This window comes from Ceratotherium simum, chromosome 10 (assembly GCF_057802395.1).
Source record: "Ceratotherium simum simum isolate JZ-2026a chromosome 10, ASM5780239v1, whole genome shotgun sequence".
NCBI classification, from domain to species: domain Eukaryota; kingdom Metazoa; phylum Chordata; class Mammalia; order Perissodactyla; family Rhinocerotidae; genus Ceratotherium; species Ceratotherium simum.
Window position 1 is genome coordinate 68,988,703 of NC_141909.1, and position 19,936 is coordinate 69,008,638.

Here is a 19,936-nt window from a genome sequence, read left to right on the forward strand (position 1 = left end):
TGAGAGACAATCTGATAGGCTCTACCTTTAACCTACCAGTTATGTTTTTCAATTTATTTGTAGAACAGATAATTCTTTATGTTAAAAAGAAACCAACAAAAACTAGTGCATTTTCCACAAACGCAATGAATGATCTTATAGAAGAAAAAACTTAAAAAGCATATATACTAAGTAGAATATCACCGTTATTTTCTAGCATAAAAATATACTAAAAACCAGTGATCATTTTAATGTTCATTGTGATAATTTGCTCTGCCTTTTGAGTCAATAGGTGAGCCAGCTGAGATTTGTGTTTCCAGTTATATTACATTTAGTTCAACATATGGAATACATTTTTCACTTTCTGGAAGGGTATTGACTCTTTTATGGCACTGGGATATCATTTAATGTTGGAGAAGAGTAAATCTCTACTAGACTAGATGACGGAATACACCAGAGGAGATGATTTAAATCTACTGGACGAGGAGGACCACGTCTTTGCATCCCTTGGGGGGACTACATGCCTTGCCTTTATGTTCCCACAGTCTCCTGTGCATATCTTTACTGCAGCACTTAGAGGATATTGAATATGTGTGTTTAGAAGTCTGTTCTCCCATTCAGCATAAGCTACTTGAAGTCAGGGGCATTATCTTCTTCATCTAACACAGTACCTGTCACACAGTATGCGATCTGTGTTTATGGAATTGAATATAGAAAACGATATATGCCGTTGTTGCGTTTATATGTCATAGTAAAAAGACCACTTAAAATAACAGGTTACATCTTTTATATTTTTCTGGAATTGATTTCAAATTTTTCTTTAAAAACATGAAAGATACTGCAGTTTAGAGAAAACATTTTAAAATATGCTAAAATCCAATGACAGTTACATTGGTCATTCTAGCTATATCACATGCATACTATTATTTTTTCATTTACGTGGCATAATTTTATAACTGTCATATTTTTCCAAGTGTGTAAATTGTTCCCTCTTTGTAAATTAAATGTTTAGAGAGACATTTAATTCAGCATTCATTCATTCATGTGGTCAACAAATATTATTCACTGTTTGGGGCACTAAGAGAGAATTTGGTAAGGTATAAGACATGGATTTTACCCACAGAGAGCTTATACTACATAGTAAACGTAAAAAATATACAGGAATAACGACATAAGGGAGAAGCGGTTTAGCTGAGCATTGTTAAAGCACTTTACATGAATTAATCTCATTTATTCCTCATAACAAACTTATATGATAGGTACAACTATTATCTCCATTTTACAGATGAGAAAATGAGACTGAGCGGGGAATAATTTAAGGAAGGTCATACAACTAGTAAATGGTGAAGACAGGATTCAAACCTGGTTATCTGACTTGAAAGTCTGAGCATTTAACTGTTAAGTATACTGCCTCCCAACAAGAGAGGGAAAGAAAATAAATTCTATAGACATTCACAGAACTGCGATGATTTCCAGCCTTTTTCTGAGTGGGGGCGTGTAGCTGGGACAGGATGCGGCAGTGGCATTTGAAATGAGCTGTAATGGATAGGTAGGATTTGGACAAGTGGATATGAGGTAGAAGAGCACTGTAAGCAGGGGAAGAGACTGAACAAATACACCGACGCTGTAGATGAATAGGAGTAAATAAGGCTGGCCAGTGATTAGGATGTGTCAAGTGGAGCAGTGTGAGATGAAACTGAAAAAATACACATAGCCTTGAATGTCAGACCTTTTAGGTTAAGGAATCAAAGATTAAAGCTCAGGTATTACAGTGGAGAGCAGTGGTGTTTATCCTTCTTTGGGGTCACACGTCTCTTTGAGTAGATGGTTAAATATATGGCCTCTTCCTAGAAAAATTCACACATGAACATTTGTTCATCCTCATTGTATAATAAATGAAGTATTCATATTTTGGAGAAGAATTTTGTCATTTATCTTGATATCTTCCTCTATCTAAAGATTTTTCTGCCTCTGCACTTACTGTTATCTCTTTTTCTCTAGTTTCAGAAAATATATCTTTCATCCTGTTCAAGCCAGCTACTCTCTCTACCTGGGATTTGTTCCTACCCTCCCCTGCCCCCTCTAGCTGCTCCCTTATCTTTGTCTCTCCCCTCCTTTGTTAACCTTCCAGCCATGAGTTTCTACCTCTTAGTTCTTCACTCCTATTCACTCCTTTTGGCTTCACCCTCATCCTCTACTTAGGCCAAGGTGTTAGGGAAGTACATATTAATTAATGTGTTAAAGGCTTGGAGAAGACTATTATCAACTGAAAAAAAAACCTGTGTAACATTTTATCTTTTAAACCCAGAATTTTCCAAACACATTTAATTATCCTTTTTTTTTCCTCATTAACATATTTCAAAATGCCTGTGTTCCAAGGAATATCAGTTTGAAAAATGCTGAACTAGGGTTCCTTGACTTCTAGAGCATACTACACTCTCTTGTTCTTTTACTGCTTGACTTCCTTCTTAGTATCCTTGATGAGCTCTTCTTCATCGGCTGCCATTTAAACCTTGTTGTTCCACAGGGGATCTGACTTTGGCCAACTGCTCTTCTCCCTAATATAGTCTCACTTTCCTTGGGTGATTCTAGTGGTTTTAATTTTGAATTCCATGCCCAACTTGGCTATAAAATTTCAAACCTTTATAACCATTTGAAAATTTTGGATATGCAAAAATTAAGCTAAACCAATCATCCTATTCCTCTCTCCTCTAAAACCCTCCATCTTCACATTCCCAACCACATTTACTATTTTCTATATCACTTCTTTTTCCGGGTCAGAGGTTCCTCATTCTTACTCCTCACAACAAGTCAGTTATCACAGTCCCTCACATATTAACTTCTAAGCTTCTTTTTTGAAGCTGTCCCCTTCTCTCTCCTGCCACCACCAGTTTATTTAGGCTCTCATCACCTCTGGTTTGGACAACAATAGCCTCTCACCTCAAATCTGAGCATCCTAAAACCATAATCTACATAGTGGCCTCAATGACTTTTTGAAAAAATATAAATCAGATCTCATCATTGTCATGCTTAAAATCCTTTTTTGTCTCACTGTAGCCTTCAGGATAAAATCCAGGTTCCTCATGGCACATATGGCTTCCCCAGTGAGCTTGTCAGTCTCAACTTCAGAGACTCTCTGCCCCTTAATTTTTACCTGAATAATTTAGAACTACTGTGGTTTCACAATGAAGGTGATGTTTGAGCATATGATATTTTCCACTGTCTGTAACAACTCTTTAAATCTTTCTAAATCTTTTACTTACGCTTCCAGACTCAAGATAGGAAACATCTATTCTAGGAAGGCTTTCCAGAATCCACATGGGGGTCAAAGGTCCTATTTTGTGTTATCATGGTTTCTTTTGTACATCTGGGTTTTTCCTTTCTTTCTTTCCTTTTTTTTTGCTGAGGAAGTTTCACCCTGAGCTAACATCTGCCACCAATCTTCCTCTTTTTGTATGTGAGCCACCACCACAGCATGGCCACTGATAGATGAGTGGTGCCTGGGAGCCGAACCTGGACCGCTGAAGTGGAGCACGCTGAACTTAACCACTAGGCCACCACAGCTGGCCCTCCTTTTTTTTTTTTTTCCAATCTGTTCTCCCTCTAGACTATAACCTCCTTGAAAGCTGGAAATTTAATCATATGTTTCTTTTTACTCCAAGCACTCATCATAATGTCTTGCATATAGTAGGTATTCAATATATATATATTTATTTTGCTTAGACACCACATAAGGACCCAACTGGTCCTTCCAGCTCTTATCTTTACTATGTGTGATGAATTTTGACAATTTCTATTGAAATCTATTCTTTTTTCTTTTATTTCTTTTAAAATAATACTGGTAATAACCCATGTAATTCATTTGCTAACCCACCAATGGGTTGCAACTTGGAATTTAGAAAAACACTGATGTAGTGAAATGAACAAAGGCTTTCACAGAGACAAAGAAAAGTGGGTTGAAATCTTGGCTCATCTCTTTGCTTGTTAGGCGATCATGAAGAAATACTCTAATGTCTGAACCTTAGTTTCCACATCTTAAAATGATGACTAATACCCAGTTCATAGAGTTGTAAAGCTATTAGCCTGTAGTATTGTTTTCTTTCAACAAATGTAAAGTATATCTCCCAGCTTCATTTGCCCATCCACACGTACTTCTTTACTACTTATCTAGCTCATTTTTTTCCCCTAGAAAACTGGCTGGTGAATGGAGACTCATCCTCACAGCCCAATCTTAGATCTAAGATTTATTTTTTCAGAAAGTTTTCTGTGATACCTGATTCTTAACATTCCTGTTTTATACACAAACTGAACAGGAATAGCACTGCAACTATACTCAGCTGTTTATCTGTTAGTGACTTAAAATGAAGGAAAAATTCAGCAGAACTTTTGAATTAAAAAAACATAAAACATTGCAATCAGTCATCTTCTGATCAAAAAAACTGCCTAAACATTTTATCTGGAAAAACATATTTAACAATATTTAGATAGCAAACTCAGCCTGACTTTCTCTTCTTTTTGCTGATAAAAAGTTCTAGACTTCTATTTATTGGATTGATGATTTGACCTGATGGAGCAGATTCTACTGCAATAACTACTTATAAATTGATTGCCATGTAAATACTTGTCCTTAGTGCTGTTTATGTTTTAGTACCTTCTGCAGGCTCTGGCTCTGTAGCACCAAGCCATGGGAATAAAATAATTAAATAAATAAAATATTTTCAGTACACCGAAAGACTTAACTGTCCTTTTGTATAGCACTGCTCTAAATGTAGTGGCAAAATCAGTTTTTCACATAAAAATTACGTGAAACAAATTCACGTTTGAATTAGTGCCCCAGTCTTTCAGAGAGAGCACCGGAGCACCTGTTGGTGTGGCAGTGATACAGTGATGAATACCTCGTCTCTTCCTCTTCTCCAAGTTGCTAACATCCACAGTTTGGCACAGGAAACCAGTTTTGTTATCTCACATTTTTTTTTTTCTGCAAGTGTGATAAACAAGATGACCCATATATTTCTAGTAGATGATTAATATCCTCATTCATACACTTTGTAAAAAACACGGCATATGAAAGTTTAGTCCCTACATACAGGAGAAATATGGTCTATTGATAAGTTAGTTGAGTTGTTTATCACCTGTATTTTTCAGGTTGGTGGTAAGTATAACTATAATCTGTGGAGGAATTACTTCATGGGAAATTCTCTGTACAGAGAAAAAAGTAAAAAATAATAATGCGTTTCAACTGTATTAGAAAGAACAGACCTCATGATTGTGGTTTGTGAAACACTTGCAGCATAACAAAGGATGGCTTATTCTTAAAATAAAAAAAGATGTAAGAAAGTTATATATGATTTGAATCGTGGTTGATGTCTAATAAATATAGTTGAATTATGGCCTTTTATTATATTTTAAATTTACAAAGTTTGGTTAGCACGAATATTGTTACAATTAAGAATACCATAAAAGTGTTTTTATAGACTACAGAATCCACGGTTGAAGGGGACATACATTTTTGGAAATACAGAAATATGGATATAGTAAGATATTTGCAGACTCTAAAAAGGCCCTTTTAGACACTGTAAAAATAATGAAGAGAGGCTAAGAAGGCTAGACATTCAAGGTGAAGCTTTTAGGTATTTTTACAACTTTTTAGCCAAATCAAAAAGTTAAGTAGGAAATTTAAATATTTTAGCTTCTGTAAGAAATGGGCATGTGTTAATGTTGTCTCTAAGAGCTTTGTGAATTCTGTGTTTGAAGCTGAATGTGAACCCTTTGGGTATACTATTTATGACTTGCAAAGCAACTTCCTAATTCAAAGAGAGAGAAAAAAGACTTATAAAGACTCATCAAGGCTTTTTCAACATCAAATGGCTTTTACTAAACAACATTTTGATGAGTTAAGTGTGAGTAAGTCAGGGACATATGGATTAAATTTCCCTTGAAATACACATGGGTTTAAAAATTAAGGGGAAAATCCTGAGCAAAACGCATTTTAGAGAATCCAGAAGGTTTAAAGACATTTTTTCCCTAAATACAAATATCAAATCGATTCAATTCTAGTTAGACTCTGTAACTAAAACTACATAAAAATAAATATGAAAAAATCTTTTAAAAAAATACTAGTTTTGTCAGGGAAAGAATGTTCATTAACCGTATCAGAATTGTATTGCATAGGGTAGTTACACTTAAGCAGACATGGTCTGAGTCAGAGTTTATCTGTATCTATGTAACACTGACTTGTTTTCTCCTATAGTACTTATTCTCTTATTCCATTAAACAACTATAATAACATTTTTCTGTGCTTTTGGCCCATACTCTTTTTTTCTTTTTTAAATAATATTTTTTTTCGAAAATCTCTGAGCTTTTAGAATTCTGTTGTTCCTTTAGTTTTATTATATTTTTCTAGAATCTTGAGTTCTTCCTTCTTCTTATATACTCTGTATTTTGCTTTATCCTCCCTTCTTAACTCAGCTTTTAGGTAACATTCAATTTACATATATATACAACTTTGCCTCCGGTATCTGGACATTCCAAGTTAGAACATTTGAAGACCTAAATTATCTATTTGATCATCATATTTGTCTACTTTCATATATTAGGGCAGACATAGTCTATGCCGTATCTTCCCAGTTATTTGAGTTACTGAGAGGGAGTGGTAGCAGGGCTAATTCTCTGGATGATTTTTTTTTTCTATCAGTCTCTGAGTCCCAGAGTTGTAGATACTAAGTATTCAATAGATGTTAATAAGTAAGCAAATGAGTGTGTGAATGCAGTCAAATAGATATTTAAGAAGGTAGGAATGGTCAACCTTAAAAACGTCTCTAAGCAATAACTCCCCACCTCTCCCATCATTTGATATCTGCTTTCACTTTGAATTAGTAGAACAAAGATGATAGGGAATGGAAACAATGTGACCAGTTAACAATAAGAAAAACAGTCTGAAAAGGTATTGCTCTCTAAACATCAGTGAAAGTACACCTGGGGCATTAAAGGTGAGTCATGCAAGGAAGGTGACTGTCACTTAGGAGAACCTCCTATTGACTACATTCTGTTTCTTAAGTAGACCTGCTCCTTATTTCTATATTTTTCTCATTCTTAAATTCACATAATGCATTTTTTCTGAGTTTCAGATTCTTGACTTTGGTAAGGGTGGGTGTGTGTGTGTGCGTGCAAAGGATTATAAATCTACTACTTTGAAAAGCCCACATAAAAAAATCCAACTCTTACATTCTAATACGTCTTTTCCATGTTGCTAGTTCCCTATACTAATTACTCTTTTTAAAACATTCAAAATAACATTATAATCCATTGGTTATAGAACATCTTTTCTGTGTCATAGAGAAAATATGTTTTTGATTAAGAGTCACAGTGGTATCTTGACTTTAAAAATGGGAACATTAAGAGACATTTAGTTAAAATGACATAATTAGCAGAAGTTGGGATGGAACAAAGATTAGCTTTACTTTAGGTGTTCTTACCCTGGAGAAGTCAAATGATGAGTTGAGTAATTATTTGAATGATTCAATTACTATGAGCAGATAATCTGATAATTCAGGCCCCCAAATACTTAATTTAAATAGCTCAAAATAAGTTTTGTTTTGTGTATAAATTAACTAGATAATTATCTCAGCTCTCTAGTTTACTTTACCTACATGAATTTTTTCAATGGGAACCTTTTAAAGGCAAGTATTTGTGTTAGAGGATTTCTTCATGGTTCAAAGGTGCATGGGATAGCATCTCTAACCTTCAGGAATTTACAGTCTAAAAGGAGAGAGAAAACATACAGAAAAACATCTACAATACAAGGCTTTATGTTATAAGTGTCTTAAGAATGATATAATCAAAATTTTATGGAGTGGCTATAATAATAAAGACAGATAATAACTAGCGTTCAGAAGGATGTGGAGAAATAGAACCCTCACACACTGGATGGGAATGTAAAATGATGCAGCCACTTTGAAAAAGAGTCTAGCAGTTCCTCAAAAAGTTAAACATAGAGTTATTATTTAACCCAGCAATTCCACACAAGAGAAATAAAAACATATGTTCACATAAAATATTGTATGTTAATGTTCATAGCAGCATAATCGTAATAGCCAAAAGATGGAAACAAACCAAATGTCCATCAACTAATGAACGGATAAATGAAATGTGGTATATCCATGCAATGGAGTATTATTCTTCATAAAAAGGACATATATGCTACAACATGGATGAACCTTGAAAACATTATGATAAGTAAAAGAAGCCGGTCACAACAGACTACATATTATGTAATTCCATTTATATGAAATGTCTGGAATAAGAAACCTACGGAGACAGAAAGTAGATTAGTGGTCCTCTACAGCTGGGGAAGGAGGATGGGAAAATTGGGAGGAATAGCCAAAGAGTATGAGGTTTCTTTTTGGAGTGATGAAATGTTCCAAAGTTGTGGTGACAGTTTCATAACTCTGAATATACTAAAAATCATTCAATTGTGCACTTTAAATGAGTCAATTGTATGGTATGTGAATTATACGTGAATAAAGTTGTTACCAAAAAAATGTTATGGGAGTGACAAGATTGACCAGTGAGTGATTTAAATAGGTCTAAAAAATGGGTAGAGATTTTGATAAGACATAAGGGAAGACATAGAATAGAGATGTGGAAAGGAAGGATATTTTAGGTAAAGAAAGAACTTTGGACATTGGTGTAGGCCTGTGGAAAATCTTTAAAGTTATTTGACGTTAAACAGATGTGTGGATTGTTGGTAATAACAGCTTACATATATATAAACAAAGCAAATTTTGTTATTACAATTTACAGAACTGATAAAGCTTTAGGACCATCACCATCATTATTAACTCAGAATTCCCTAAATTAGCAAAATTACTAATATTTGGAAGTAACAATAAAGGAATCTGCATGAATTCCAATTCTATTATACAAAATACTTCTATTGTCACTCAGCATATGTGACAGAACTACTACTCTAAAAGAAATGAAATACATTTCATTAGTGGGATACAATTCTATCAGTTGAATTAAATCATTCACTTCCCAATTCACATAAATTTGAGTGAATTTTAAATTTTAGTTATGTAATAATTATTTGAAGAAATAACTTGCCAAGCTAAGTTTCAAATTAAAATAAATGATTGAGATTTTCGATTAAAATCAGTTGAATTATACCCATTAATTTCAATGTTTTAAGTAACAGTATAATTAGTAAATTGAAATTTTTAGTTACGTATGGAATCTTAGATGCTAATTCACTTCGGTGAATCACTACAAACTTTTAAAAACAATTAAAATAAATTAAGTTAGGTGTTATTAATATAATGATTACTTAATTGGCATACTTCCATATTATAATCATACAAGCCATTTGCTACAATACATAATAAATTGAGTAATTAATAATCACACACATTTAACTTGCCTCTTGAGATGAACAGCTTGGGAAGAAAGGGAACTAAAAGTGAAACAGAAAACTGTGTGACATTTAAAGCTGTAGAACTTTGTGGAACATTTTATTTTTATTAAAACCAGAAAACTCCAAAGAAAATGGAGAAAACATGAGAAAGGGTCAATATTTAAACAAAATTGTGCTAAAAATACTCTATCAGTTTTTTTAAATTTACCAGAATGATTTTGGGGAACACATATATATAACTAAAATTAATTATTATCCATATATATAGACTTCTAAGTATAGTATAATGGAGCTAGTGTAAAAAATGAGTGATAAACTGAGGACCTTGTTTTTACATCATTTTAGAAGAGTCTTTAAGTATATACGCATATATATTTAAATACACTATTTGGTGTATTTTAGTTCAAACCATATACTATGTATTTTTAAGAAAATATATTATTTTATGTACTTCTTAACCTTACAGAAGCTACTTAATCTCTCTTGGCCTCTATATCCTCATTTGCAAAATCAGAGTAATAATAGTATCCACTTCACAGGGTTGTTGTGAATATTAAATAGGTTATTGCACAGAAAGCCCTTTGAACACCACCTGGCTCCTAGTAAGACATGCTGGCTATTCTTCTTCCTCTTTTTTTTCTTTTTATAAACAGAAACTGACCCTACCTTTTAAACAAAAAAACAGAATCAATCTTAACTACATTAGTACTTTCCCTTAGTTTTCTATTCGAATTAGCATATTTTTCTCTCTTGAATTTAACCTATTAAGTAATACTGCATACTGACAAATTATAATGCATGATCTTCTCATCTGTGTGCATGTTAGCAAAACAGGGTTTTGTAAGAACAGGAAAATGAATTATGCTAATTGGCAGGTTTAGGTTTACCATTATTATTATAAAAATGTATTCATTCATATAAAACCTAAAATCTAAGAACTGTAATACTTTTATATTTTTGAAGGTATATTTCTTATATTAATAATATGAAAGCCATATCACTAAGTTCAATCATGAGGGAATAAACCTGTAATTTTCATCTCAGAGATGGAAAATAAGCATTTGTTATTTTACATAATATTTCCAGACACCAAACATCAGACTATATTAATTTTGTACACAGATTTTAGGATCTCCTTGATTTTAATTTGGACTTAGATCTGTGGTAGTGAAGTTTTCTTTAGGCAGTTTAGCACTATCGGGCTATTTAGAATAATAAGTTATAATAAGATAGACATTTTTATTTAACAAATTTTAATTTCTGAGACAGATAATTATCCAGATAAGAATTTATTAGCACAACAAAGGAGTTATTTATTTATGTAGTCTGAAACTTTATTAACAGCTGATTTTTTAAAACCTAAGAATACTGGTGTGTAATTAACTTCTAAAAATGATTTTTATGTGATATTGTCACTATCATGCTAGTCTAGATTAATAAAATGGCATCAGCATTTACAAATGGATCTATGCATACCTATATGTTACGCAGCCTTCCCCTGTGACCACTACTTCTCCCTTCACAGAACATCCATCCCTACTTCTCTACTGCATTCAAAGTTCAAGGTCACATTTGTGAGCTGCTGTTTTAAAAATGAACACTATAGACTAAGTAGACACCATATTTTAAGACAGTCTGTAAAACGTTTCAGACACAAGGATTCTGCAAAAAGAGTATGAGTTAGGACCAGGTGGATACAGATGGGAAGAGATCTGCTCAAAGAAAATTCTGTTTAAAAGAAGTTAAAGGAGTCTTGATAGACTGAATTGGTCAAGAGCCACACAATTCGACTTTCAAATAATTTATTTCAAGCATACTTTCATTGTTCCTTAGGTATTTTAACTTACTATTATTTTGGGAATTTTATTTATAAGTATAAATTAGTATTAACAACTACTCTAGCTACCATTAAAGGAGAGAAATATAAAGCGTTTATTAGTCTTTATTGGATCTTGCCTCTGATATTAGTGGGCAGGTCTTATTATATAAACTTCAAGGTACTAGCCAAATTTATATCAACTAATTAATTACCTTTAGTGGGTTCTAAGGACCAGAGACTCTAAACTAAATTGTATAATTACTGAACATATCTGTTAGCATATGTGAATAAGAAAAGGCAACATATTATCTAAAAAGGTCAGGAATCATGCTTTTGAATTTTCTCTAGTTCTTTAGGATTAAGAATAAGACCAGGAAAAGAGAAAACAAATCTGTGGGCAAAAAGAAATAATGGACTTCATTTGCTTAACTTTCCAAATGACCTCAGATAAGATCTCTGAACTATTAAAACAAAACACAAAAACAACAAAACCAAATCTTGAACATTTACTCAGGAATTAGAGGCAAACATTTGTTCATAGACTTGAGATTAGTTTTAAATAGGAAAAATAGTTTTCATGATACAGAAATGTTAACAACATAGGCATATCCAAGAATTGATGGTAGCATAACCTTACTAAACATCTTCTAGAAGAGGGAGAATAATATGTCATCTCCAGTTTACAATTAACAATAACATCTTCTCTTTGGTAAAAAGAGAAATCGCTAACTGGTAGAAATATCGTTGGAGGCTTTCACAAAGCATGCTAGATAATTTTCAGCACACTTCTGGAAACAGGAGTGCTATTTTGTAAAGAGAAAGATGAATTTAAGGCCACTTCTCTGTTGCCATCTGCCACGCCAATGGTGTACTGGCTGAAAATACAGAATTGATGTAAGACTCAGCCGCTTTTTGAGACCCTACAGCAGGAATTTTTAACCTGAGATCTAGGATATGATTCCATGGACCGGTTTCCAGGGGTTACTGAATCCTCTGAAATTGTGTACAAAATTGTATGTGCACCTTCACGAAGCAATCTGCTTTCATCAGATTCTCAAAAGTGGTTTAAAACCCCAAAATGGTTATGGGCCAACACTCTAAGATATCCATTTTTCATCTGGTCATCACAGACGCTGCTCTGAATTGACCTTAGACCAGCACCAGGACAAGGTGAAAACTGAGGGTGGGTGGGTGAAAAAATGTCTGCTAGTGGTGGGGATTAGCAGTCTGGGGACTGAGAAAAAACCAGGAATGAGGAGGGACAATCCAAAGAGTGATAGCAGGGAGGAAATGGCAAATTTGATGGTCACCTGGCTGAAGTGGCTATTCTTCATAGCTCTTAGCATGTCAGAGTCATACGTAAATCAATGAGTCTATCATTCTGTTCCCCCCTCCCAATTATTTATGCAGTTAGATGGAAACAATTTATGCTATACATTATGTCTCCTATATTGAAAAGTTACTCTTTATTCATAGAAAGTAGATGCTATTCATTTATTGTTAGTAAAATATATATTTGTTTGATATGTATTTTCCTCTCCATTACTAGAAATGTATATCCTCTCTTCAATACTAGAAATGAGATAAAGTAAATTATTAATGTTTACATGATTGAGCATCTTTCCAACCACTGGGACACACTATTCACCAGGAGACAGATTTTAAATTTAGTCACTATATGTGCATTTGTTACTTACAACAAATAGAAGAAAAATATTTAAAAATTTACCTGCAAGATTGTCGATTTCTTTCTCCTGTAGCAGACTGACTGCATCGTCATCTCCTTCTAGCATAAGTTCCGCCTCTGCATTCTGATTCACTATGGCTTGACTTCGGAATGTTTTCTTTGACTTCACTACATCTTCTTCAGTGCCTAATCACAACCAAAACATAATAATTTAGGTGATTGTGATTGTTTTGCTTTCAGTGAGTATTAGAAATAATCTAGTAGTTTCCTACCATTATATGCTGCATTTACCTACTACTTTACAATTAGAGAACATTTTTACCTTCTTTATCTTGTTTGGTGTTCTAAATAACTCCGAGAGAAAGGCAGGGATTCTAATCACCTACCCTTATTTCACGGATGAAGAAATAGGTTGAGAAAGCTACATGTCTTGTTGAGGGGCCTAGGAGTTGGCTGGTGATAGAGAAAGGACTCTACAATTCACATCTTGGGACTCTGAGATCCTGCACTTTCTACAACAAATCTGCACTTCACCAAAAATCTTGGTTTTCTGATCTATAAAATTATACAATTTTACACAATTATACTTTTGTGTGAATTAGATAATTAATTGATCAGATTGTTTTTGAAAGTAGAAGAGATAAGTATGAAGAAAACAAGAAAGCATTCATATCCGAAGGCAGAAATGGTTGTAATGGAGAAGCTACAGAAAGATGGACTTAGGAACGATGTAGACATATAATATACTTCACAATAGGTATTTCCTTAGCAATTAATGACATAAATAATAGCTTTCTAAAGTGACATCCTTATTTTGTTACATAAAATAGTACAAAAGGCTAAAATGCAAACACAAAAAAAAAGTCAGAAAAATTGAAATATAGCAAAAGCTGACCTAGCATTAACATGTCAGTCAATGTAAAGGTTAGAAATTACAATGCATTTGAATCCCTCATGAAATTGACTGCTTAACAAATATTTAAATATTACATTCAAACACCTACTTTGACAGGTGACAATGAATCTAAAATTATCTGAACTGAAAGAAAATTATATATATAATATGAAACATATTATATATATGAAATACAGCTAAGAAATATCTCTATTTCATATCACTTAAAGTTGGAATTCAACCTGGGAGAAAATGTTGTAATTTATTGTGTTCTAGCTGTTGTGTTAGGATATAGGCTTCAAGGAGCAGCATTAACTAGGAAAATACTTTCACATCTCTTTTGGTGTAGTGGATATATTCCTGAAAATGGGAGCCTAAGAAATCACTCCTATATGGTGGTGTTGTATCACAGTTCTAGGGGATGTTATGGTATTGCGTACACATGCAATTACTCTCCAAATCTTGTCATGCCTTTGGCCAAAATGCTCTCTAGTTAACAAATAATAATACTTTTGGTCAATTCTCCTAAGCTCAATATAGGGGTTTCAACAGACCACTACTGCCTGTTGATATTTGCTCAACCATTTCCTTGGAAGTGCATCTAGCTACCGTTAAACTTGCACTGTAAAACAGTGTTAGCCTCTTTCTTTGCAGCTTGCAGTTCTTTGTCAGTGACTCAGAGCCAATTCTGTTTGCTAAAACATTAACAAATTGGCAAAAGGTAGCTCATAGAGGAGTAAAAAACACATGGTGAGGAACAGAATCATGTCACAATGGCAGTGTAGAGTGTCAATGGCTGAGAGGTACAGTCTGTCATCCTACCTCTTACTGGATAATAGCATTTAGAGAGCATGGTTAAATATAGCTTAACGGTATAAAGTGATAGATTGTTAAGTATATATTTTGATAAATACTTCAGAGACAAATAGTATTACTAAGAATCAATGCCACATGGGAGGTGAGGGGAATTAAATGGGTTATATGTGTATTCTTCTTTCACTGGCCCATAGATGATTCTTATTTCTGGAATAAAAGATTGAGTATTGGTTACCGAATGCTCCACAACCTTATCTTAATTTCATTTGGTTACTTGATAATGTAAAGCCAGCACAACAGTAATTTTCTGGGGGTAGCTATCTTTATAACTTGTTTGCTTCTTGGGTAGTAACTTAATTTGAGAAACTCAGAGCTTGCATCATCTGACAAAAGAGGCAAATCCAATGATTAATAACCAAGAAGTCTCTCTTGAGCTCTTTATAGCCATATTTCTACCAGACATCTTTAAATGGATATCCTAATTCCATATTTCCCTAACTCAACGGATCATCTCTTGCTCCTCTACCTCTTTCTATGTTGATCAACCCACTTACTTAAGCCACAAACCTAGGATTTGTCCTGTAAATGACTGTAAGGTGACTGCCACTGCCCTGGCTCAGGCCATCATCATTTTGGTCTAGATGGCTTCAATAGCTTCCTTAGTCACACCATCCTCCATACTTTTGTCAGAGTCATTATTATAAAACAAAAGTAAGTTGAGAATATTTTCCTGCTTAATATTGTTTATTAACTCCTCCTAATCAACAATACTCAATTTAAGGTTTATGCTATAGGATAAAATCTAAACTCCTTAGCATGGCTGATCAAGACCTTTTTTCCTCTCATCACCAGTTTTTCGTCGTCTTTTTTTATTCCTCCATCAGCTATACTGGACCATTTATAGCTTCCAAAATATGTCACGCTTTCATATATCTCTTTACCTGTACTAATTGTATTCCTTCTACATGGTATGTTTCTTCTTCTTTTATTTGGCTAATTCCTACTTGATCTTCAAAACTCATCTCCTTCAGGTGCCTTTCCTAACCAACCCCTCTGTACTTTCACAGCTTACACGAACTCACTGTCCTGTGTAGGTGTTAATCTGTTATGTGTTTGTCTTCTCCACTAGGCTCTAGCCTCATTTCTGTAGCCTCTGTGTCTGGCACCCCAGCAGATATGCCACAAACATCTGCTGAACTGAAGTTCAAGTTTACCCACCCCAGGTTCCCTTCTCTAATTGCTTAAGGTGGGTTTGTGTGCTCTTTCCCCTATGCTTCCACCACACCTCATGAATCCTGCTACTACGGTAGGTATAGGTAGTATTATAATTGTTTGTTTGCTTGTTATCTCCATATAGCCTGGAAGCTCCTTAATGACTGGAAAGGTGCTTCTGCCTTTATATTCTCAGTTGTTAGCACAGTGCCTGGCACAGAGCAAGCCCTCATAAATACTGAATAAATGAATAAACTGAGACATAAAAGTTACCTCTGGATATTTCTTAATCTAAAGATATCAGGATATCTCAGAGATTCTCGGTGATTTGCCTTCAGTTTTGGGGCAAATTGGAGAATCTAACCATTTACACAAAATGGAACTAAGTTCTTTACATGAAATAATCAACAAAGCCCTTTCAGTATGAGTCAGTGTATAAAGCAAGTTTTTCCCTGTATCACAACCATGCATAATCTGCTTTGTTGTTAAAAAAATGCTTTATGTTACTCTTGTGTTATTAAAATTAAAATCTAGCAATAAAGAAAATGTAGTCAAAGGAAGGTGAGCTGTGAAACATATTTAAGCTTTCAATTTTATCCCCTCCTGTCTTAAAGCAGTAAAACCATTATGTCTTTAAAAGATATATAGTAAACTAATCCATTCCAACACACACCGAACTTATCATCCCTGTTGAAGTGTTATCAGTTTGCAGCTCAGTAAACTTCCTGATTTTATGGTACTGCACCAAACATTTATCTAAATTAAAGCGTACAAGATCCAAAGGTGCTTTTCAATCACAATATCCTTTATGAATTAGAGTTTCATTCATCAAAATTACAGGGAAAAAGAGGTAAGGTCTCAAAGGGCTGTCTCATTACAAGGCTTATAAACACTGTCCTTAGAAAGAATTGGTTTAACACCTAACAAATCAAAATCTGATTGGGAAGAGAATTTATTTGAGATCATCTATCTTCAGAAGACATGTTGGACTGAGTGCACTTCTTGGCCTCTTTAGCCATCATTCATCAAGAAATTAACAAGCAAATACCACAAACCACTAGAACGCCTTAGATTTGAAAATGTGAATTGTGTGTAAAGCTGGATAGGATAGACATAAGTGCTTATTTTCTAAAAAAACATTAATATGCCATAAAATTTGAAAGGTTTCAGAATTTAAAAAATGCCACTAAATTAGAGATTAATGAAGCCAAATCCAAAATTACACTTATGTTATTTTCCACATCATGTTACAAATAAATACTGGAAAGCATTCTATACACACTAGATTTCTTAGTAAATATACATACTTGAAGCTCTGTATGTGGAAATGTTATCTAACATAGAATACTGCATTACATAAATCTAAATAAAACTGCTCTTTCATAAAATTTCTCTTTTTAAACAATGATCCATGTAAAACAAAGTATATTTTAAAAGTAAAGTAACAAGAGAACTAAAATGTTTCTAGTACTGTTACTATACTCTAGTATTATTACTACTATAATTGTATCATTATTATTCTTAACTATCATTTAAAATAGTTTTAGTGTTATTTTATGTAAGTTGAAAGATAGAAATGACAATTTGGAGACATTAACTTATTTTAATAATATTCAGAGAATATGTCTATCTGGAAAGTCTGGACAATCAAGGCAAAGAAATTCTATCTTTTGTCCATCATGTTCCTCTCTAGAACAACAGTTAATGTGAAGAAAAATACTACATAGTAGTTTATTTCTGTTTAAGGAATTATTCTATAGTCAATTCTAAAACATCTGTATTAATAAAGAAATAATTTACAATAGGTAAGCCATAAATCATATATGTGTGGCTAATTCACAAAAAGAAAAGATATAAATTCATAACAAGCCAACTTGAGCATAGCATCAGCTTCTTACCAGTTTTCTGCTAATGTTATTATTTATTTTGCATTGAGTACAGAAATATGGCTTTAATTAGTCATTTATCAAAAATGATACATGTATGTGTATTTCTATCTACCTACCTATCTTACGTATATTTACTATGTAAGAACATATTTTCAACATTATTTGATCTGTACAATTTAAATACATGATCTACAACTCATGATCTGGCCCCTGCTTATTTAACCTCACTATTTTACCAATCTGATCGCTTCACATCTTATATTCCCCAAGAGCTGAAAGCTTTTGTTCCCAAACATGCCACACTGTTTCAAACCTTTAAGTCTGACATATGTAATTCCTTTTACATAGAATTCTCTCCCCTGCCTTGTCTTTCAAGATTCAGTTTAGTTGATTACTCCCTTCTCTGTATAAACTTTGTATCTTATAAATAAGTCACAATATGTTATCATTAGTTTTTGATATTTTTTTCTGTATTCTTTTATTTAGGTGTTCTCTTATTAGACTTGAGTTCCCAGTGTGTCAGTTGTCAAAGTGGCAATAAATAAATGTTTGTTGACGAGTACATAAGAACATAAACATAATTCACATATTAATAATTTTACATGCACTTGTTACTCTTCTTTTTTTTGCACTTAAGTTATTTTTATATGTACTTAAGTTACCTTTCTCTTTTTGTAACTTTTCTCTTTTTGTACTCTTCTTCCTTATAAATGAAGAAGCTGGACTATGTGATTTGCAATTCTTACTTTATTTTTCCCACAAACATCCATTAAGAATATATTTTAAAAAATCCAATTGTAAATGGGATTGTATTCCTAATTTCTCTCTCTGCTACTTCATTGTTAGTGTATAGAAATGCAACTGATTTTTGTATGTTTATTTTGTATCCTGCAACTTAACCACAATCATTTATCATTTCTAAAAGTCTTTCAGTGGATTCTTTAGGGTTTTCTATATATAAAATCATGTCATCTGCAAATAGTGAGAGTTTCACTTCTTCCTTTCCAGTTTGGATCCCTTTTATTTCTTTTTCTTGCCTGATTGCTCTGGCTAGGACTTCCAATACTATGTTAAATAGGAGTGGTGAAAGTGGGCATCCTTGTCTGGTTCCTGTTCTTAGAGGGATAGCTTTCAGTTTTTCACCATTGAGAATGATATTAGACCACTCTCTCAACTTCAGTTTCTCAACCTGTGAAAGAGGAATAAGTATTCATCAATCAAACTCTCACAGGATTATTGCAATGTTAAAATGAGATAATGGATGCTCAAATACCTTGAAATGTGTGAAGATTATTTATATAATAAGTTTTCAAAAATGTTTGTTATAATTTTGATAAAATAATAAACAAGAAAGTATTAAAAGAGCTTACTAAGTACATAATTTAAAATTGAACAAGAACACAGCGGGCCGGCCCTGTGGCTTAGTGGTTGAGTGAGCGCTCTCCACTGCTGGCGACCCGAGTTCGGATCCCGGGCTCGCACCGACGCGCTGCTTCTCCGGCCATGCTGAGGCCGCGTCCCACATACAGCAGCTAGAAGGATGTGCAGCTATGACACACAACTATCTACTGGGGCTTTGGGGGGAAAAATAAATAAATAAAATCTTTAAAAAAAAAAAAAAAAACACAGCCAATGCTTTATTGCTTATAATAATGTTGCCTAAGATTTATGTAAAGGAGAAAAAAAGCAGGTTGATGTGAGGATTAAAAAATTCAAATAAGATAATGATGCATCTAAGGTCTTAGCACAATGCCTAACCAACAACAGGTATGCAACAAATAATGGTTTCCTTTCCTTCAGTTGGGATTAATCTTCTTCCCTCCACCATGCTGTCATAACAGTGTTTATATTCATTACAATGCAATATGAGCCTTCAACTCCTCCACTAGCTTGGATGCTCCCTGAAGACAGGAAGGATAGCATGTTGACAAGTGCCAGGAAGTGTTTGTGAAATTTAAAGGCGTATAAACAGCTTACAGTAAAAACTGTTTTCCCCCCAATAACCATATTATTCATTTAAAGATATTATTAAATAAAATTATTTAAGCATCAATGTATTTGACATGAGTTTTTGATTTCGTATATAGGTATCTTAAGAATATAGATATTCTTAATATCTTGGATATTTGTAGAAAAATAACTGCTTTCTCAACAAAGTTGATATCAGAATTTGCTTTAGAAAATTATGTAGATAATGCATTTAATACATACTTCTCTTCCATCACTG

At 33.5% G+C, this 19,936-nt stretch overlaps 1 protein-coding gene across 4 annotated transcripts in view; it reads right to left on the reverse strand.

Annotated features, from left to right (window-relative positions):
• The window catches only part of NBEA (neurobeachin), a 690,698-nt gene that overhangs the window by 199,336 nt on the left and 471,426 nt on the right, over window positions 1-19,936 (reverse strand). For all 4 annotated transcript variants that reach the window (XM_087436200.1, XM_014791275.2, XM_087436202.1 and 1 more), the window contains one exon: window positions 12,940-13,083. In XM_087436200.1, the coding sequence (XP_087292326.1) occupies window positions 12,940-13,083 (144 nt within the window). The remainder of the gene's footprint in view (window positions 1-12,939; window positions 13,084-19,936) is intronic.